General features: G+C 37.0%; 1 protein-coding gene across 1 annotated transcript; it reads right to left on the reverse strand.

Moving 5' to 3' along the window:
* Positions 1-18,696: 18,696 nt before the first annotated feature.
* On the reverse strand, positions 18,697-21,975 carry LOC104607404 (glutamine synthetase cytosolic isozyme 1). The gene is made up of 12 exons (XM_010273045.2): positions 21,792-21,975; positions 21,300-21,339; positions 21,092-21,195; positions 20,915-20,963; positions 20,678-20,784; positions 20,467-20,554; positions 20,023-20,151; positions 19,832-19,906; positions 19,680-19,733; positions 19,546-19,583; positions 19,265-19,424; positions 18,697-19,153 (listed from the first exon to the last, which is right to left on the reverse strand). Exons 1-12 carry the CDS (start codon positions 21,863-21,865, stop codon positions 19,001-19,003), a joined length of 1,071 nt encoding a protein of 356 aa, XP_010271347.1. The 5' UTR covers positions 21,866-21,975; the 3' UTR covers positions 18,697-19,000.
* Positions 21,976-22,918: the final 943 nt, after the last annotated feature.

Raw genomic sequence — 22,918 nt, forward strand, 5'->3', positions numbered from 1 at the left:
AAATTTTATTATTATAATATTCAATATTTTATACTTGTATAAATTTATGTTGTAAGTAATTAACTTAAATCTGAATTCAATTCGAGCCTAATAGGATCCAAATCTAATCCAAGTTATAAATTTATTTTGGGCTAGGAATCTTTTCAGACCATATTTGTCTAGGAAATTAAGCTGCCTGACATGGAAAATATCTATCCCATGGCCCATATTCTTTAATGACTCCATCAGTCCCTCCCTATTAGACATTCCTAAAATTGTTCCTTTACAGTTGCTTCATTTCCATCGAATACGAGATAGAACAAAAGCCATAGCATGATTATAAAAGCAAACCATGTTGCAAGGAAACTTCTTTCTTTTTATAACTTACTTGATAATTAAAGCTCTGCTTGGATAAGTTTTTGCCTTTAAGTTTTAGGCTGTGAAAAACAAAGTTGAGGCATAAAGTGTTTTGAGCATTTGATAAGAATTGCTTTTAAAACACAATAATCTGAAGCCAAAATATAAATATGGAGATATATGTTTTTGGGATTTAAAGGCACAAACCCTATAACTTATCCAAATTGAACCTAAAGTACATGGTTTTTCAAATAGGGGCTCCAATTGGATGGGGGGGCCTTAAATGTTCTCATTAGCTTTCCACTCGGAAGGAAAAAACTAAAAATGCATTAAATTAAACAAAATAACAAAGACAAAATATTTATACTATTATATAGTGTAAGGGGCTGTTAGATAACAGTTGAGTGTTGAAGTATCTGATCTTAAATACTTGTTATTTTATCTTTTAGTAGATAAAATATTTGTACTATTATAATTTATTCTATACATGTTTTATGTCTAACTTGAGAATTGATGTTGTTTTGAATTGGTTTTATTTAAAATTAGATGCATAATGTTTCTTTAGAAAATTCAATTAGCTTGTTTTTTTTTTTTTTACTTTTATAATAGGTATGTCATCTACTCTATGAGAGGGTTCTTTTACACCAATTCAACCAATAGAGGATTTGTTTGAAGTCAACTTTAGTTAGACAACACTAATGCAACACCAACCACCAATGTCACTAATGCAATTGGAGAGAATAATCAAGAAGATAATGAGAACGACAATCCATTTGAAAAGAAAAGAAAGACCAAAGTCATCTAAAGTTTGGAATTAGTTCAAATAAGTGAAGCTTTTGGATGGTTCTAAGAAGCCATAGTGTGTCCATTGTAAGTCAAAGCTTTCTATTTCTTGCAACTAAGAGTACAACTCACTTTAAAAGACACTTAAGACTTGTGTGAGGTGAAAGCTACTTAAAAAACAACAAACTAATTTTCAGCCTATGGATGAAAATTCAATTTCTGCACTTATAGATGACAGATTTGACATGGCAAAGATGGAGGTAGTTGCACATTGGGTACTAATGCATGAGCACCCATTTTCAATTTTAGAAGTGGAAGGTTTTCATATGATGCAAAGGTGCAGGATGCCTGAATGAGAAAATATATAAAAACGATTGTGTGAAGGTATATGACAGAAAAAAGGAAATTGAAGATGATTTTAAGGAATGTCAATATGATTAGTTTGATGGTGGATTTGTGGAAGTCAAAAATTTGGAAGGTTGAGTACATGGTTTTTAGTTCTTACATGGCACTTTGTCCATATACCTCCCCGTGATGTTGAGATTGTAGATAGTATTTATATGTGCTTGAAGGAATGGAGAATTGAGAATAAGATCTACATTCTTTTAGTTGATAATGCTTCAAACAATGATTCAACAATAAGGATTTTGAAGGATAACTTCTTAAGAAGTAGGAAGTTACTTTGTAGAAGGAAGTAGTTCCTTGTTCAGTGTTGTGCACAAATATTGAACCTTATGGTTCAAAATGGCTTTTCTGAAATTAAAGACATAATTAAGGATATACATGAGATGTTACCTATTGCGTCCAAGTTGAAAGAGGTGTTTCCAAGATTTAGAACCGAGAACCACATTATTTTTGTTGTTCAAGCATTGGAGATTGGGGGAAATGGAGAAAGTTTGTCATGTTTTGGAAGTGTTTAACTATGCTTCTAATATCATCTTTAGAGGTAACTATCCAATTTTAAATTTGTTTCTCAATGATGTTTTTAAGGTGAAAGTGATGCTAGATAGAAAAGTCACAAGATGAAATTGATTTTATTCAAGCAATGGTTAGAAAAACGAAGGAAAAGTTTCATAGGTATTGGGGGGAGTGTAATCATATTGGATCCAATGTACAAAATGAGGGTGATGAAGCTTTGTTTTCCTAAAATGTTTCTTGAGGGAGAAGCTCAAGAAAATATTGCAAGAGTTAGAGATACTTTGTATGAGATTTATGGGGAGTATGTGGCTGAATATCATTCTAACAATGGTGAGCAAAGTGTCAAAACTCTATTGTTTAATTCTAATACTACAAGTGGTGTACCATCTCCACCTTCGGGTTGGTCAGAATTTGCATAGTTTTTTAAGGCAATTGAAACTGTTTAACCAGAGAAATCTAATCATGATATTTATATAGAAGAGATTTGCTACATATGTGAAGGAGATTCGATCAATTTTAATGCTTTGGATTGGTGGAAAGTAAACAATTTGATGCACTGTGTTTTATCCAAGATAGCTCAAGAAATTTTGGCTATTCCTATCACCACAATGGCTAAAGCTACTTTTCATTGATACATATCGTGCCTCATTGTCTCTTGACACTGTGCAAGCCTTACTTTTTGGTGGAGGTTGGTGTCATAATATTCATGGAGTGAAGAAGAACAAAGTAAGTTCTTTCATTTTGTTAATTATAATGTGTTTAGTTTGTTTCTATTTTAGCCTTTAATCTGGACTAATTTATGTTTTTCTTGTCTTTGTAGAAAGAGAAGCTAATTGAGATTTTCCTTCCCATCACAAACTAATCTTTTTATCTCATGTATGGTAAATGCATTTCATTTCACTAAAACGATGTTGCTTGTTATTATATTCTGGTTTTTACTTTATTGCAAAAAAGTTTATATTTGATAATTTTATCTTTGCAGGTTTTCAGCCTTACTACTCAACTTCCCTAACATTTTGGACCATATTGCTCTTGCTTGGTGTTGCAAATATAGCTTTTAGTTTTCAGCTTTACCATTGGGATCTTTGTTTGTGTTTGATTGGTCAAATAGGTAGGTTGTTATAGCTTTGTTGAAATTGTTAGTTATGCAACTTGTGTGTGTGCGTGTGTGTGTCTGTGTAAAATATGTTGGCATGTATTATGATTTATTGGTTATGCAGAAACATTGTTGAGGATGATCTTTTAACTTAACTATTTAATCTGTATATAATTATTATGGAAGGATGGCCTTTTAACATATAAGGTTGTTATAAATTATCTTTTAAATGTTTTATGTCAAATAAGTTCACAAGAGAGTTGTGTTGCCCACTTGCCCTTGCCAAGTTGACCAACCTTACTGACCTATTAGTGAACGTTCTTGCCTATTGAACTTGTTGATTGCTTTTATCTAAGACTTGTGCTATTGAAGAGAGACATGTGATTAGCCTTGGAATAAATGCCACTTTTTTAGCCCTCATTCCGAGAAAGATTGATGCTAAACACCCAAAAGACTATATGCCCATTAGTTTGGTGACAGGCATCTATAAAATCTTGGCAAATGTGCTATCATTGAGGATCAAAGTTGTTTTACCATCTATCATTAGTCAAGCTCAAGGAGCCTTCATACAAGGTAGGCAGATAACCGTTCAAATCTTAATAGCAAATGAGTGTATAGAAGATATGAGGAAATCGGGGGGTTTAGGCTTTGCTTGCAAATTAGACCTTGAGAAGGCATATGATATGGTGGACTGGAGTATCCTCTTGGAGATACTTAGGACTTATGGGTTTGGGGAGACATGGTGTTTATGGATAATTGGTTGCCTCACTTCAGTTCATTACTCTATACTGGTGAATGGAGTGGTAAAGGACTTCTTTCCAACATGCAAAGGGTTGAGACAGGGTGATCCTCTTTCTCCTTTTCTTTTTACTTTGGTGGTAGATGTATCGAGTAAATTAATATCAAAAGCAGATAGAGAGGGGGTAATAGGTTGTTGGAAGATCGGAATGAATAATGTCTCCATAACTCATATCCACTTTGCAGATGATATTATTATTTTTTTGTGAGGGAAGCGAGCCAAGAAGAGTGGGAAATCTTAATGATCTAATTTTATACTTTGAGAGAGTTTCCAATCTAAAGATCAACTTTGAAAAAGTTGTGTAGTAGGGGTCAATCTGGATGACAATGAAGTTGAGTCTATTGCTAACTATTTGGATTGATCTATTTCCTTCTTGGCCCTTGACTTATTTGTGTTTACCTTTGGGTGGGAATCCTAGGGAAAGTAGATTTTGGTATCTAGTGGTTGAGAAAATTGAAAGAAAGTTGGCAACTTGGAAAAAGAATTATATCACAATGGGAGGAAGGATAACTTTGATTAAGGCTACACTTGCCAATTTACTAGTCTATTATCTCTTTGTGTTTAGGATCCCCCATAGGGAGGCTAGGAAATTAGAAAAAATGATGAGAGATTTTCTTTTCGGAACCAGGGGAGGAGAAAAATGATCACTTAGTTAATTGGGAGACAATTTGTCAGAGTAAAGAGGCAGGGGGTCTGGGATTAGGGAATTTGGTCTTAAAAAATGAAACTTTATTGGGAAAGTGGCTATGGAGATGGCCTCTGGAAAGAGAAAGTTTGTGGCACAGGGTTGTGCTTAGTATTCATGGTTGTTCTGTCTTTGGTTGGGATGCTGCGTTATCTCATTAAGCTACCCAAACAACACCATGTAAGGCAATACATAGCATCCTCCCCAAGTTCTTTCAATTTGTAAGGTGTGATTCTTGTTCTGGAAATTTGGTTCTTTTTTGAGAAGACACTTGGGTGGGAAATCAACCTCTAAAAGACCTATTTCCTTCTCTGTATGCCCTTTCCCTTTATAAAAAGGAGGTTATCTCTATCTTTTTCCCCCTCTAGTTTTACCTTTATCCTTGAACTGGGATTTTGGTTGTCGTAGGGGCTTAAGGGAGGAGGAGTTTGCTTGTATTACTCAACTTCTATCCATTCTAGAGAGTGTTTGTTTGGACCCCTTCTCTCCTGATAAAAGGGTGTGGACTCCTATCTCAAAAGGTTCTTTCACTTGTGCATCCTTCTTCAAATCCCTTTGTTTGAGTGCTTCTTTTGAGCCTTTCCCAGTGAAAGAAGTTTGGACAAAGCCTGTGCCACCCAAAATTGTTGTTTTCTGTTGGAAAGTGTACGTTGGTAAGATCAACACTTTGGAGAACTTACAAAAGAAAAAACCTTTTATTTGTTTGTCCCCAAACTGGTGTGTACTGTGCAATTCTCATAGTGAGGACTGTTACCACTTACTGGTTTCTTGTTCCTTTGCTGCAGCTCTTTGGGAATGGATGTTTGTTTTGTTTGGATGTAGGTGGAATCACCCAGCAGAGGTAAAATCATTATTCACACCAACTACCTTTGTTTGCCTAACAAAAAGAGGAAGGAGTATGTGGAGATGTTTCAAAGTAGTCACCTTATGGACAATCTAGGAAGAAAGAAACGCTAGAATTTTCCAAGATAAAGAGAGGTCCTTTACAAAGGTGAAGGAATGTATCTTAACCAGGACTATCCATTGGTTGAAATCCTTGGCTTCTTTCAGCTCTTTTTCATTTGATGACATCTGGAGAAATTGGGCCACAGTTGCACACACTTCGGTTAGGAAAACAGAGCCACTATAGTTTGGGTAACTCCCCTAGAAGGATTTTTAAATTGAATTTTGACAGAAGCAACCAGAGTAACCCATGACCGTTTGGCATTGGAGGAGTATTGAGGAATGAAAATGGAAACATAATATCCTTATTCTCAGGCCTGATTGGGATAGGGAACTCTACAAGAGCTGAGATATTAGCTGCAGTACAAGAAATTCAGATTGCTAATCAACTAGGAGTGGAGAACCTATTGATTGAAGGGGATTCTAAGGTGATTGTAGGCTGGCTGTCAAATCCAGATTTGGTTGTTTGGAGTTATAGGGATCTCATAAAAAAGTTAAATGTTTAACAAGGCACATAACATGTAGATATCAGTGGGTGGGTAAGGAGGCAAATGCTTTGGCTGATCATCTTGCTCAACAGGAGCTACTAGGGACCATTTATTTTGGGCAGCACTGTAATTTTTTCTGATATTTTGTAATAGTTAGGGGAGGGATTCTTGTAAAATCTTATTCCTATTGTTTAATGAAATCATTTTCTATTATCAAAAAAAAAAAAAACAAAAGGTTAACCTTCTTTCTCTCTCATGCACTCTCACTTCCTTAACAAACTGATGCTATAACTCTGGTTTCATGATTATTATAAATGATATGCCCCTGTGTATTGGTACTAAAAAGCATGTGCGTTTATATTTTTTTAGTTTTTTTTTTTTAAATTGGTTTTTGGGGAGGTTTTTAGTAATATTTTTTATTAAAAAAGAGGGTTCCCGAAACACCTATAAACAGGTGTATCGGGACCCCAAAAATATGGAATTTTGATCCTTGCTTTTGACTATAATTAGTTAATTACTGAGATGTACTCTATTTTCTTGCAAGGATATGGGTATGGGAACCCCATTAGAACGTAGTTTCTCCCTTCCCTATGCATTACGTTTTCTCAGTCTTGTTGCAATTTGACTAAATTCGTGTTTACTTTTCCTTGGATATATCTACAAGTTCATTCTTCTCATCTTAATGAACCAGACTGTTGGACTCGTGTCAAATTCCAACTCCCTCATAAATGTCCAAGCAACACTGACATTCACAATTCATCTGGAGAGAAAAAACTTTTCTCTAAAAATCATCTCTATCAAGCTTTGGTAAAAATCAGGTCCCATTCAGCTATAGCCATGCTTTCAGTTTCTTTTCATCCTACTAAAGCAATTTTAAAAAATAACCTCTAAAAACTCTGGTTTCCAGCAATTTCATATTTCAAGAGTTCTCGTCTTTTTGCATTGAACTTTCCAAAGCCCCTCCGAATCCAATCCCCTTCTATGGTTCACCAAATAATATGTTCATCCTTTAAAAATAAGTTTCAAGGAATCCGATAAGACCAACAGCTGCAGCAAACCAAGACCTGTGCATGGGAATAGCCAGCCTGCATACCAAGTTTACGAGAAAAGGGAGAAGCCACATCAGCAAGAAGTAGTCCAAGTGGCTGACTGTTAGAACAGAATAACAGTCCTACAACAAGCTGTAACCATTTTGTAACAAACTGCAACTGTAAACAGCTTACCTGTCCATAAAGACCAGAAGAAGAAATAAAGAGGAAGAATTCCATTCGAACAACTCCCTCTCTCTCTCTCTCTCTCTCTCTCTGTTTCCCTTCAGTTTCTCTCTCTCCTCAAGAGCTCAGTTCACTGTACGAGCCCTGAGTTAGGCAGCACCTAACAGAATCTCAATCCAGCCTGAACTCAACTCCTGGAGTTAAATCTTGATTATTAAGGAATGTCAATATGATTTTTCTCAGTCCAGGAATAAGAAACGAGAGAAAAATCTTGATTAGTTGGAATTGCAAATTCGGGGGATACATCTCAGTTGGTTCTTCCAAATGCAGCTGTTCAGCATCCCTCACTTTTGCAAAAGTTATCACTGGAAGAATTATCAAAAAAAAGTTGTCATTAGGAGGGTATTTTAAAAGTTTTAGGGACTGTTTAAGTTGAGGAACAAGCAAAGTTTAGTTATTGGACTTTAAGAGAAGGTTTGAGGGGTAGGAGTGGGGATTAGAAAGACCTGATGGACAGCCATTTGATATGAATCTATTCTGGAACCTGAAATGCCCATAGGTGTTTTACTGCTTTTTTGGTACACATCTTCCAGCTATCTAGTTTGTTGTATATCATTCTTTTGCTGTATTTGATTTTCATTAGTTAACAGCCTGCGTTGTCAATATTATTGGGTGGACCAGAGACAATTCACAAAGATGCTGAAAGATCTACTCAAGCTATTGAAAGATTCTAGTGGATCATTTGTTTGTTTTGATGCAGCTTTAGTTAAAAATAATTAATCTTGGAAAACCAAGATCACACCCATGGTGATCACTGCATACTAGTTGTTATGCAGATTCGATCTATTGAAGCAGAACTTTAGAAAAACTGGTTCTAACTGCAGCCTCACAATTGTTTAGCCTCCAAGACTGATCCACACGAAGCAAGCAGCACACATAGATTCCAAATTCTTCCGGTAGATATCTAGGTGAGAGAATGGGGAGTGATAGGGTGGGGCAGCTCAAGATTGTGCTAGCGACCTTTTGTGAACTAGGGTTTGGAATAAAGATTGAATTCCCTAAACCTTGGATGCCCCCTTCTATATCTTATATAGTTTTGACTCATTTTCTAATTAGGAATGTATTTATCCAATAAATTATCCTAATTATAATCGGGTCCATAATTATTATAATTAGGTCATTCTACTAAGACTCTTCTTAGTGAGCACACCCTCCTCTATATTGTCTATGTTTTGCTCCTTAATGTGTGTGATCTCTTAGGTTAAATGCTATTAGGCAGTGGCAAATGATGTCAAACTCCTTCAACATCCTACATAGAACTCCTTTTAGCTAAATTGAATTAAAACTCTTTTAATTCTCCCTTGAATGTGAATAATCAAACATTATTCACAGGGGTTCCACAAATCATGAGTGATGCCTAGCAGTATGTCATGGCTACCTTAATAGCTTGGAGCTCTTTCTATATACCATTCTACCTTGGCCAAGGATTTCCTGAGTCTCATCAACTTCAGCCGCATAGGACATTCTCTCTCCTCATGGAGAGTGATAGATTTCATGTTGTGCATTCACATACCTCCATTTATAAGACAATATGGCTGATGTGTGCACGCTTAAATCCTTTGGTTAGGACATAAGTATTTGCACCATCAAACCATAATGCCCCATGCGCAAGATATCCATGATGCCTTAGGTCTAAGGATCACTTGTATAATTAGGATGTTAGAAACAGTTATTGACTAGTGACTCCATGTAACTGTTCTATTATGGTCATGTTCAATGAACTTGTTCTCTAACAGGCACCCACATATTTCCTTTAATGTATTTACACAAGTGACAAGAGACCCATCACCCCGTAAGGCAAGCATAATATGTGCTAGTCTATCCGAACTATCAAAGCCTCTTAATAATCCTATGACGAGGAACCATTTTAGAATCTTTGTGCCAGTTGAAACATATCTCAAAATTTCTAACATACTTCGGAATATGTTTACTTAACAAAGAAACTATAGCTACTTGTATGAAACTAAAAGTTTGTATCTATGAATGACAAAAAAACCCATTTATAAATAAATGTGAATAGTACAACATTGCCCTTCTACAGTGTCACAGAATTGGTTTAGGGCATATGACTAATAGCTACTAATGATGCAACTTGGATTCCCAGACGTATGGCTGGTGATCTTCAATGAATAATCCTTCCAAACTGGTTAGATTGGTAGATGGAAGGAGTATTTCTAGGATCTTTAAATTTCCAACAAGCCCCCTTCTAATGTTGTTCATTTCAGTTTTTGGTACTGACCCATCTGTTGTGCCTGAAGTAGGATCTCCAATGTCTGTGAGTCTGCCCATTCTTTTGAGCCAAGAACCCATTAATTAGCAAAGGGAGAGAGAGATGGCTTGGGGCTGATTTCGGAAAATAGAGGGAAGTAGAGAGGAAAAAGGAGAATGGACCCAAGAACTAATTAGGCAGTCCATTTGAGGCTTTAAAAAATAAAGAGCTAGAAAAGTAACAAGAGTTGTTAGGAAGGGGGAGTCCTGGGAAAGAGGTGACAAATTTGGAAAATAATTCTTCTGAGGCTAGGAGTCAGAGGGAAAAAAGAAGATTCAATGAGAAAGAGAATGATTCAATAGCGGAATTTGTTGGGAAGTTAGGTTGCAAATTTAAAGATCCTAATGAGTTGAAAGCTTTTGTTATGAAACTTGAAGATGGAAGGAAAGCCAAGAAGAAGTTAAGTGAGGCAAAGAGGTTGAGGTTAGATATTGAAGGCGATAAGGAGGTTAGTTGAAGAGGGGAGACAAGAGGAGGGAAGTAGAAAGGGACTTGTTTGAAGCATTCCATCCATTTTTAAATGAATGAATGAACAACATGAGCCTCGCCTATGCTAATTATCTATTTTCCAAAATCAGCCCCAAGCCATCTCACTCCCCCTTTGCTAATTAATGGGCTCCTGGCTCAAAAATAATGAACAGACACTGGAGAATGTATTTCAGGCACAAAGATGGGTCGGTACCAAAAACTGAAATGACAAGTACCTGGGGACAACTATAGTTGGACAGAACTAGAAAAGGAACCATTGCCTGCCAACTTATATTGCTCCATTGTGTGAACAAAACCTAAAGCCTAGGTTGTGATATGCTGCAGGAACGCAAGGCCTAATTTGTGCCTCTCCCCTCGTATGTGTGTACTATGCAAAGCTAATGGTGATACTATTCCTCATTTACTTATTTCCTGTCCCTTTGTGTTTTTTGTTTGGAAGAATTTCTGCTCTCTCTTTGGTTGCAGATGGGTTTCCTCTCATGATATGGTAACCCTATTCAGGCCCAACTTCTTGAGGCAGCCAAAGAAAAGAGGGAGAATTATGTGGAAGGTAGTAAGAGCAGCAGTGGTCTAGTCTATTTGGGAGGAGCAGAATGTTATGATCCATTTGTCCCACATTAGTAGTATGGGATGCTAATGTGAGGTATCCCACATTGGTAGTATGGGATGCTGTTGTGGGATATATATGTGCTTGGGTTCCCTCCCTCTAACAGCTAGCTTTTAGGGGTGAGTTCTCCTAAGGTACATAACAAATGGTATCAGAGCCTACACTATGCCTCCTAGTTGCAATCGTGTGGCGCAGGTGGTGATGTCGGTATTGCAGTGTTCGGCCAGGACTAGGTGGACTAGTGCAAAGCCAGCCTGTGTGGGCGCTGGGATTGCGGAGCGTGGCAATATGGGATGCTAATGTGAAGTATCCCACATCGGTATATATGTGCTTGGGGGTTCCCTCCCTCTAACAGCTTAGCTTTTAGGGGTGAGTTCTCCTGAGGTACATAAGACAGAACCAAAGAATCTTTAATGATGAGTCTTATTGTAAATTCTTGGACAGCAGTGGTGCAAATAGGAACAAAGAAGGAAAACGTGCATTTGAATTGGATTCAACCAGCTGATAACAAAATAATATTGAACTTTGATGGGAGTTCCATGGTTAATCCAGGAAGAGCAGGTGTAGGGGATGTATTCAGGAATAATTTGGGCTTGGTGATGGCATTGTACCCCCAGGCAATTGGTAATGGTGACTCGGTTAGAACTGAACTGCTGATACTTTTTCAAGGACTAAAACTAGCAAAACAGATGGGACTCCACGGGTTAGTTGTGGAAGGGGATTAAAAGTTGATAATATCGAAATTAACTGGGCTCCTTAGATTTGCAGGCATGAATTTGGGGAGATTTTCTACCTCTCAAGAGAATTCAATGCTACCTTTAGTTGGGTAAGGAGAACTGCAACTGGAATGGCTGATGTATTATTGGATAAACAGGGAGTTAATAGACCTCAGTTGTTTTCGACAAATGCTTAAGTTTTTATTCTTTTGACTTATACCTCTTGGGTCTTGGTGGACCTGATGGGTTGTTCTCGTTGAAGCAGGTAGGCACATAAAACTTGAGAACTTACTAAGAAAACAGTATCTGGAATAGCATGTTGAACATGTACACAAGACATGCATATATTCTTCATTGCAACATTATGAAAAGTATTTTTAATTTATTAGAAGTCCCCTAAACCAGGCTTATTAGAATTTGGTATAAGATGAATGTGTAACATATAAATTGCTTATTCTGAAAATCTCTGTTTAACCAAGATTCATCTTAAGCGTGGTTTTATTTGTCTTTCTTTTTAAGCTTTTTCATGTGCTGTAATCATTTGGCTGTTTATGGAGGGCTATATGCGTAAAATCATTATCTATCAGTGGTTTGATGGCCTAACTAAATAAGCTATTCCTGATGGAGTGAGAAAAATGAGAGTTTTTTCATAAAAATCAGTTAATAAAAGGTGAGAACATGGTTTAAAGAGAGTGGGTATGTATTCTGTTCACACAGAAACTATTTTTTATTTTCTTTGAATGTTTCCTTTGTTATATGCTTTTCATTTCTTTTTTATGCAGACTCGGATGTGCCATGGACACTTTTTTACTTCTTCTTTTTAGGCATTTCTATGCCTACAATCTGCTATAAATCCATAACCAGGACTCCTGCGCCTCTCGGCGACTATCGCCAGCAGCTCTACGCAGTGTTGAAGAGCCTCAACAATCTAAAGGCTTTTATGTTTGAATACTCGTCGATTTCATGTTCGTTGTTTGTTTAGATGAGATCATGTTTTGGTCATATAGAGAGAACATCTATCAATTTTCAATGACTAGACAAGCTTGTGCTGTTTGAACTTTGAAGCCGCTGCACACTGGTATTGCAACTTAATAGGGCTTTTCAGCTGTCAACACTCAACAGCAGGAGAGCAACCTCACTCTAGAGCACCCTTAGTATCTTGACGATTGTAAATTGTTAATTCAGTTACAATTTAGTAGGGGTGCAGAGAAGGTCAACTCAGGCCCAACCCTAAAGGTGCAGAACTCAGGATCTAAGGTTAAATCCAACTTTATCAACCTAGATCTAATTCGAGTTTAACACAATTCAGGTTGGGTTTGGGTTCAGGCTTAGGCCAAAACTATAAAAAACATTGTTGGGTTAGGCCCACCCAAGTTGCACCCGGTTACGACTCATGAATAAACGTTTTTGTATAAACGGTGCAAGGGCACTGGCATAATTTTGGCTTTTAGATTTATTTAAAAGGTGATGGCTGGGTTTTGGAAGCTTCAAAATGCAGGGGAGGTATAAGCAATTGGGACCTCTACCCACACGGCCACACCCCACTGTAACATCGGCCCACGCTGAGTCCATAAATAAGGAATCGTCTTGCTTATATGATTTACCCAACTGTCAACCTGATTGTGACTCGAGGGAGGAGATGATGGTGAGCTATGACTGAGCCCATTCTGTAAATTTGGCTTTGAAGGAATAATGACAATGAAACTGATGACTTGATGAGGCTATTTCCGGGTTTCATAGACAAGTCTGGCCCACCTTTGGGATACCTTAGATGTTCCACTTTGGATGGGTTGCTAGTTGCTAACCAGTAAGTTTGTGGATGGCCACTAAGCAAGACAGGGTGGCTTATAGGCACTTTGCAGGGACAAGATAACGTGGGCCTACAAGATTTGTGACACAAAGTTCTAAGGAAAAGCCAAAAGACTGGAGCCTAATTTCCATCTCTGTTTGGGGTAGAACCCTAAGAAAGAAAGCTCTCCTTATCACGTTCCACTAGTGTAAAGGGAGATTCTTTAGGTGGAACAAGCGTTCCACTAATCCTATGAAGTGGCTTTAATATGGGTATCTATCTACTTTTTTAACTCAAAAAAAAGATGGATAATCTTCCGTATACTTGGAGCCTTGAATAAGCGTTCCACTCTTTAAGAAATCAGGAATAAAGGCATGTATCAAAAAGTGGCTTTGATACATGCTGCGAGGGAAATCAATCTGCGAATTGACTGCCTAATCGAGCTCTACAGAGTGAAGAAGCTTCAGGCAGTTAGACATCTTGGGAGATGGATTTTATAGCTTTTCCGGATGCTATGGCCTATGAGGAATGCCCACCCCAGGCTGGTTTCATTCCTTTCATAATTTCACTCTAAGAAAAGGGCTTTGCCAATTTAAACTTTGGCAAAGTTGCCTTCATGCTTCTCTATTTGTTTTAATGCAGTCTGATTAGAGAGAGAGAGAGATGATGGTGATATTGATGTTGATGGTTTGAACTTCCCAAAAAGGTTAATAGGGGTGTAAGTGCCTAAATGGATTGGGTTTGGCTGCACCAGGGCAACCATAAAAGCATAAGACTTGAGTTCAGGTTCGAGTTCAATTTGTGCTAAAAGTACTAGCTTGAATTTGGTTCTACTTAGAGGTGTAAATCAGGCTTTATTGGGCCGGCACAACATGGCCCGCATGCGGCCCTTGCAAAGTGTGGGCTATCCCAGCCCGTGTCTCCCTCCCATGCAAGCCTATGCCGTGCCATAGGCCGAGCCTTGGGCCAGGTTGGGCTGCAGATCTGGCCAAGGTATGAGAAGTCTATTTAAAAAATGGAAAAGAAATATTTAAATTTTTTACCTTATGACAACACATTGTAATCGAAACTCAAAATGTAGATTAAAACCCTATTTTAAAGGGTTGGGTCTGTTGGGATGCCCCGGATGGGACATGATGAGTGGCTTGAGTAATAGCTTATAGAGAGAAGGGAAAACGATAGCGTAGGAGGTCACACATCAAGAGGTAAAAGATTTCAGCATCACAAGAGTTTGTGGCTGAGACTTGATATCTCATATGGTATGAATTGATCTTGGAGATCATGCATTGTTGTTGATGGATACATAATTTGGCAGATGAGATAACTAATCAACCAAGTCTTCTGTCGCTACTCATAAAAATCCATTAACTGTTTATAAACAAAATAATAATAAAAATAAAAGAAGACAAAGAATCCACTAACAGAATTGGACCTTTTAGTCTCACATTCCCGCCACGGGGGAAGCCTTCAAGATAAAGCAATGTAACTCATGAGCACTTCATGCCACCGCATTTATTTAGTGAGAAGGTTGTCTAATGTCATAATTTGGGACTTTGGATCTTCTGTCCACAAGAATTCTATCTACATCTACCCACAATACACTATCACCTGTGAATTCGAAATATCTCTCTCTGCATAATATTATGCAAAGGATGAGATATTTTCTATATGTGGTTGCGATAAATATAGGCAGAATTTTCGTGGGCAGGAGATCCGGACTCATAATTTGGAGTTTGTCTCCTACCCACAGGGATCCTATTCACACAATGCTACAATGAACACTTTCCCATAAATGATAACATGTAAATATGGAAGGTGTTCCCAATGTACAAGTGTAGATCCTATTCACATGACGCTACAGTGAACATCTTCCCATAAATAATAACAGAGGTTTAAAATTTTGATAAGATATGCCCGATGTGAGGCGTATCGTATCGTATCTTTGAAAAATAGATACGGGATATGCATGGAAATCAGATGTTTCATCTTTTTTCATGCGTATCGGGGGCGTATCGATTTGTGTATCGGGGCATATTGGTAGCGTATTGACAAAAAAGATACAACCAAAAACTAAAAAAAAGTTTAAAGGGGGAAATCAAGCTCTTTTCCCCGAAATAAGCCTTTTTTCACCCCCAAATGACTTTAAAACTTCAAACTTCATTTCTAGAGTGATTTATGGAAATTTCATGAAGATATTTGGGGAAAATATAAATTAACAAAAAATTTGAAAATGTAATTTTTCTCTATCTATAAAGACTAAATATGTTTAAGATCCATCGATTTATCTATCATATCCATAGAACAATTGAAATTTCTTCTTTAATATATATATTTTTTTATTTTTTTATTTTTAGAATTAAAAAATAAATAATCATTAATTATATTTTATCATTTGATCAAAATAATTGAATATATTATAATTCTATGGATGATCTATCATATCCACAAACCAATTAAAATTTCTTCTTTAATAATTATTTTTTTATTTTTATATTTTTAGAATTAAAAAATAAAGAATTAATTAACTGTATTTTATCATTTGATCACAATGTTTGAATATATTATAATTCTATCAGATCCTATTCATACGACACTATAGTGGACATCTTCCCATAAATGATAACATGTATATATGGAAGGTGTTCCCAATGTGCAGATGTAGTGTTGTTACAATGCCACACTTCCATCCGTATTGTAACACTAGATGGTTTAGGTGATGTAAAAAAAGTAAAGGATGGGAGTGTTAACTCCCATTACTAATTTTCTCTACATATTTTCAATCCGAAAAATAAAAGAAAAACTTTAAGCTTATCCACCAAACTTTTTCATTGACGAGCTGCTCTAAAAACGCATAAGTAAAAACCTTAGGAGAATGACTGTTCAGCCCATTGTAAGAATTGATGTCAATACAAGGGCGAGTATTGGTATTTAGGGTGGGGTGCTTGACATTTTGAATTGTTGTAAGTCTACACAAGGTTTTAAATGTGTTGGTGCCTTTTTATGTTTTATTTTTTTTTTCAAAACCGGTTCAGAGGGGTCGGTTTAGGTCCCAACTACCCTCTAAACCATGGTCTTACCCGATACAACCCCTGTAGGGGCGTATCGAGAAGTTACCGACACGATACATATCGACTGATACATTTCGATACTTTGAACATTGGATTTGCAATGGAATTTAGAATTCTACAATGGGTTGCAATGTTCTTTTCCAAAAAAACTTTTACATTTTTAGAAGGGACGAAAACTAAGGTAAGAGATTGAAGAGCCAAAATTCTATTTGGTAAAAAAACTTATACACATTGCATTTCATGTCTTTAATCTAATGTTTTTCTTTTCTTTTGACATTTTATAGTATTCTATATCTATAGCGACTTCAACGGATTGTCAACCCTTTCTCGTTTTCATATAAGGGAATGGCAATTTCCCTCTTCCCCTGGGAATGAAATCCCATCCTAGTTGATTCCAATTCTTATCTAAATCAGAAGGATCTAGAGCTATAAATCGGGCCATGCTGCTTGCAACCCGGTACGACAATATATAGGCCGTGATGGGCACGACATGATAGAATGGGCTAAGTCGGGCCTAGGGTTTTAGGTCCATGGGACGACACGATTGAGTGGGTCGTGTTAGCACGCAGGATTCCAATTCCTATCTAAACCAAATGGACTTAGAGCTGTAAATTGGGTTGTGTTGCCTACGACTCGACACGACAATATGCAAGTCATGTAGGGCACGACATGATGGAATGGGTTGTGTTGACACGCGGGATTCCAATTCCTATCTAAACCAAATGGACCTAGAGTTGTAAATTGGTTTGTGCTGCTTGCGACCCGACACAACAATACGCAGGCCGTGCCGGGCATGGCATGATGGAATGGGTCATGCCATGCCTGGGGTTTTAGGTCCATGGGCCAGCATGACACAACACGACTGAGCAGGCCGTGCCACCCGCGGCCCACATGCCGGCACGGCCCAACACGACCTATATATATAAATATATTTATATATAGATGATTATATATATATATATATATATAATTGTGTTTTTCAATTTTATTATACTCTTTTATTTAACTACTGTATATATAAACAATTGTATATGTCAAAAATCATATAAAATAAAAATTTAAACATTTTTTCAACTTTTTTAAAATGGACCTCTCATAGCTTGGCCTGGTCTATGGCCTGGCTTGGCCCATGACCAGCTCGACCAACAACACGGTATAGGCCCATGCAAGTTCAAGCTGCGAGCCGTGCCGGGCCGACCCTCCAAATTATCGCAAGGGAGAGAGGCACAGCCCAAGATGACCCATGGGCTGACACGGCATGGCCCACACTTTGCACAATCAGCATGCAAATCATGTCGTGTGGCCTAGCACATCCCATTTGACAGGTCTAAACAGACCATAGAATAGACCATTTCAAATCCAATTTTGAAACCAATTCCATTATAAGAGAAGTGGATTTAAGTTATAAGTGGATTACAAAATTTAGGTAACGAACCTGAGATTTAAGTTATAAGTGGATTACAAAATTATATCGAGTTGGTGTAATAACTTCTGTAACTTGGTTTTACATTGAGAAATACAGTCTAATTGATACCGTATGAGTTTGTTTGTTACTGTACATACTAATTCGTTTGTATTTCTACAAGTTGAAGCTTTAAGTAACGAGCCTAAGATTTAAGTTATAAGAGAAGTACAAAATTATAGGAGTTAGTGTAATAACGTATCACTTAAACTCGGTAAGAGAGTTCAAAGTTCTTTTACAGAAATATAACTCCCGCCTGTTACAACGGAGAGGGAAGTAGCACATCTGGTCTCCGTGTCCTGTGGGTAGGTTGGGTTATTAGATTCCGATTTTACGATTTGAGTTTATAATCCTTTTGTTTTATGAAAGTAAAATTGCAAATAGTTAGTTATCCTTGTACTTACGCAGTAATACTTACACAACTTTCAATTGCCACAATCAAGCATCTTGAACTTTAAAAACTTAACATCAGTTCAGTTCAGTAAAACTCCAAAAAGCCCCTTGTGAAACTGTTCATAAAATATGTAAATGGTAGTTTTGACTTTTGAGAGTCTGAAATGTCTCAAAGGCGACTTCGCCTACATGTAACTGGTGGAGTGCTAACGGATGGACTTGAGTATTGATTTTTGTAAGTTCACTTGAAATTTGAGGCCTTTTTTAAGTGTTATTACCCCAAAGTACAGGGTACTTATCTATAAATTTCCCCTGAGCTTTGTGTTATAAAAAACAAAAATGAGCCAAAAAATATTTTGAGCATTCAGTAAGAATTGCTTTTAAAAGTATAAGAATATGAAGCCAATATACTTTTAAGCCCCAAAGAACAAAGTCTAGAGAATTGGGGCTATGTAATTTTGTGATTTTGAGCTTGTTGCAAAGTAAAATGGTTTGGGATACAACTTACAAGTTGTTCCCTCATGAACAAAACCGACATAAGATTGCATCCATTTTAAAGAAACAGAGTGCATGAACATCTCCTTTGTAGATATCAATGGGAATCGGTCCTTCTATATTATTTTCTACTGTCACCGAAAACCAAGGAAAAATCAAAAGGCAGAAAACAACGCATTCAACTGCCGACCTCAAAGACAAAACAGAAGGAAAAAAAGACCACAAAGTAACTGGACAGCAACTTTGATTCCAAGGGAAGAGAGATGGGAGAGGCCCTACTCCAATACACATTCTTTTCTGAGGCTTGTTTATCAGAAGAATAACAATGAGAAGAGATCCCAGACCGAACACCAACTAGTAGATGACTGGTGACTTTGCTTTGCTTGAGCTCTTATGGTTTCCACAGGATGGTGGTCTCTGCAATCATGGAAGTAACCACGTAGGGATCCATGTTGGAGGCAGGCCTCCTGTCCTCGAAGTAACCCTTGCCAGCTCTTTCTGTGTCTCGGCCCACTCGAATGGAAGCCCCACGGTTTGCAACTCCCTGTCAAAATCATGTGAAGAAAAGATAAGAACAGTGCTCCCAAGAATTAAATTAATTTCTGTAAAATTATCAATTCCAAAGTCCAATCCAGAGATGTGAGCAAGTCCATACCCAAGCGAAGGTATTGATATCAGCTGTTTCATGTCGTCCGGTGAGGCGGCGTTCATTGCCTTCTCCATAGGCAGCTATGTGTTCCTTGTGCCTCAACCCCAACTTTTTAATAGCCTTTTTGATAACCTCATAGCCTCCCTCATTTCTCGTGGACTTTGTGCTGAAATCCACATAACATGGTTCATCAGATATGGTGAAAAACAGAGAATTCTGCATGTTATAGTCCCACAAAAACGGATGGCTTTCACTCAATAAATTGAAGAATATATGAGAAGTATTACCTGAAGTTTGTGTGAGCACCAGCTCCATTCCAGTCACCCTAACGATAAAACATACCACAAACAAAGTTATATATAAATACAGATGCTAGAGAATTTGGTGGAGGTGGATATGAAAGTTGAGAGTTAAATCTAACCTGGATGGGCTTGGGGTCGAAGGAGAGTACAACACCAGCAATCTCTGTAATCCTCTGTTAACATTGAAAAGCAAACACCATTTACTCATCCTTCTTCCAAAGAAGTTCCTCATTAGCAAAAGAGAAGACTCGCAGATGGTTGTAATGATTACCTCCAGAATGTAACGAGCAATCCATAATTCATCTCCGGCAGAGATACCAATAGATGGACCAACTTGAAATTCCCACTGAACAAAATTAAGCAAAAGCAAATGTAAGGAAACTAACAAAGAAAATTGATAAGCCAATTCAATCAAAGGAAATAAAATAAAGGAAATAAGCAAGAGGAGAAACTTGTTCTTACCTGCCCTGGCATCACTTCTCCATTGATTCCACTGATGTTGACGCCTGCATAAAGGCATGCCTTGTAATGAGAATCAACGATGTCACGACCCCAAGCTTTGTCAGCACCAACACCACAGTAGTATGGTCCCTGTTGTTCAATAGATAAGAGATCAAACTCAAAATATGGCAAGACCCCAGACTCAATCAAGTAAGAGGAAAATGTAAATGTGGAAGTGTTGCAAAACTCTGCTAGAAATCAAACATAAATAATTAATCTAATATTTCTTTATTGAGTTCTCTAAATGTTGATCAAAATTATGCAGAAAATACCACACGAAAACCAAAAATCAGGAAAAAAAAACTAAACCAAATCGCGGGCCTGAAAAAAGAAAATTCCTAATTTGACAAGAATAATAAAGAAAACCCATGAAAATGAAGCTTGAGTTAATGCAAATTTCATTACCTGTGGGCCAGGGAAACCTCCAACAGGCCACCCAAGAGGCCATTTAACATCTTTTTGCAACAGGGTGTACTCTTGCTCTATACCATACCTGTTTTGGAATCAAAGAGTCAGGGAAATAGGAGAAAACAGAAACTAAGAAGCATAACAATCAAACATAACAGGATAAGAAACAGTTAGAAAAGAACTATGGATGGTGTAAATTAGAAAATACCAGGGTTCTTCAGCAAGAACATCAGGATGGCTGAATATCTTTGCAGCATTGCATCTCTTATTTGTTGGAATTGGTTCTCCAGCAGGAGTGTAAGTATCACACATAACCTAAATAAGTTGTAAAACAGATACAAAAAGGTATAGCAGAACATCAATTGACTGAAACAGATTGAGCAATTTAACAAAAAAGGACTACAGTTTAATTGCAAAACAAGAAATACCATCAAGAAGCACTTACAAGAATATTGTTGCCTCTTCTGAATGGGTCCCTGAAGATAGCCTGAGGACTGTTTCAAACATCACCGAAACAAGAATTCTTCGTAAGAAAATGAATCAAAAAGCAAAATATCTCATATAATAGCATAATTAAAAGAAAGATGAAGAAAACAAGCAAACAAAAGGCAAGAAAACGTACTATAAGATCACTTCACTGTCTTCACCAGGGGCCTGACCAGTGCTAGAACCATCATAGTTCCATTTGGGAAGCTTGCTGGGATCGCTAACTGGCCCGGATAGCGTCTAATTCATGACACAAATGACAGAAAGCCAAATACATCAGACCAAAGATTATGAATAATCAAAAGCAACAACAAAAAGAAAATAGCGGAGAAAGAAGTGATTACCTTTGCTTTACTTCTCATGTCCATTCCAGATCCGCCAACCCTGTAGAAAAATTAAAACGAACATTTGAAAGAAGTCAAACTTCTGGAACAAAGGATCGTTACTTTTGGGTAAAGAACTAAGAAAATACGGAACACCTATTAAATAAAATTACCAACAAAAGAATAGCAGAATCATGGATTTGTGAAGAACTTGTCACAAAAAAAGCATACCCATCAAAAAGATAGAAAGAAGTCCAGAATTTAGAGAAAAAGAAGTGATAAATATCAATAAAAATCCCAGACAAAAGCAATACTAAGAAAACAAATCCATGGCTATCGTAATAAAAGCAACAAAACGAAACAAACCCACCAAACTTCCATCAACAGTAGAGAAAAACAATCAGAAACCCAGAAAAAGACGACCCACAAACACACATTTAAATCAAAAGCGGAATAGTAAAAACAGAGCTCCCATAAACTCAGAAACGCAAAACAGAGGAAAACTAGACCCACCATATGTACTCGGCAATGATCTTCTCCGTCGTGTCGGAGAGGTTCAAGTTGATAAGGTCTGAGAGCAGCGACATATCGAAAACAAAGCAATAGCACAGCGAGACTTCTCCTTGGATCTCTCTCTGTGCTAGCTCTAAATTAGACGTGTGAAGAAAGGCGTAGGGAGTGAGTAGCTTTTATAGTGAGTTCTGCGGTTGAAATCATAAAAGAAGTATTAAAATGGAAAAATAAATAATAAATAAATATTCCAAAACCACAATTAAATATTGAATTTTATTCATTAATCTAAATTTACGTGAAAGTCGTCTCTGACAACAACGGTTTTTAATATCCTGTTTGTTCGTCTCACCGGCTACCTCCTATTACCGCTATTCCCAATTTACAGCTTTTATTATTTAATAATTACAAATTAATTGATTGACGAAAACACCCTTTACGACATTACCATTGTAACTGACTTTTTTTTTTTTTGTTTTGTTTTTTTTTTTAATTTTTTCCTTCTTGATTCTTCTGTTAAGAATCCTTGCAAGTTTACAACTAAACTAAACTAATGGGAAGCACATGCTTATGCTTTATGTTTTTTGGACACTAAGGCCTTTCTTTTTTAATTTTTCTTTTGTCCCCTTTTTATCGAGGGTGGGGGACCTAATACTGGTCCCAACTATGTGAAGTCTTGAGAAAGGTGGACTGAATATAAATTTAACCTTTTGGCATTTTTCGCACAAAGTGAGCCATCTTAGACTTGAACCCACATTCTCATGCTTGGCAAATCGAAATTTTACCATTGCAGGAAGCAGTGGTCCTTATTAGGGATTATAGAGTGCTAATAAAAATCCATTCTTGTAAGCATGTGTGAAAATTAAAAGAGATTATTAGTATAATCAGCAAAATATCTGATTTAGAAATATATATTAATTCTTTTTTTCTGTCATATTTTGTAAGGTTGTTCATAATCCAGTTCGAAAATCTTAAACCAAACCAAGAAATTATGGTTTGAGAAATTTTTATACTACACCCAACAATTTTAGTGTAGAAACTAAACCAAAAACCCGATCAAAACCATTCTATTACGGTTTGGTCTAATTTCTATTTTAGTTTTCTGATTTCTTTTGAATACAACAGAAAGG

Source organism: Nelumbo nucifera, chromosome 4, assembly GCF_055504915.1.
Source record: "Nelumbo nucifera cultivar China Antique chromosome 4, China Antique-T2T, whole genome shotgun sequence".
In the NCBI taxonomy this organism is placed as follows: Eukaryota; Viridiplantae; Streptophyta; class Magnoliopsida; order Proteales; family Nelumbonaceae; genus Nelumbo; species Nelumbo nucifera.

What these genes read in the sequence shown, in the direction of transcription:
- LOC104607404 (XM_010273045.2), bottom strand. Translation starts at nt 21,865, where the DNA reads ATGTCGCTGCTCTCAGACCTTATCAACTTGAACCTCTCCGACACGACG. An exon ending in TTGCTCGTTACATTCTGGAG is followed by an intron (nt 19,734 to 19,831) that starts GTAATCATTACA and finishes CAATGTTAACAG; the next exon opens with AGGATTACAGAGATTGCTGG. An exon ending in ATATCAATACCTTCGCTTGG is followed by an intron (nt 19,154 to 19,264) that starts GTATGGACTTGC and finishes TGATTTTGACAG; the next exon opens with GGAGTTGCAAACCGTGGGGC.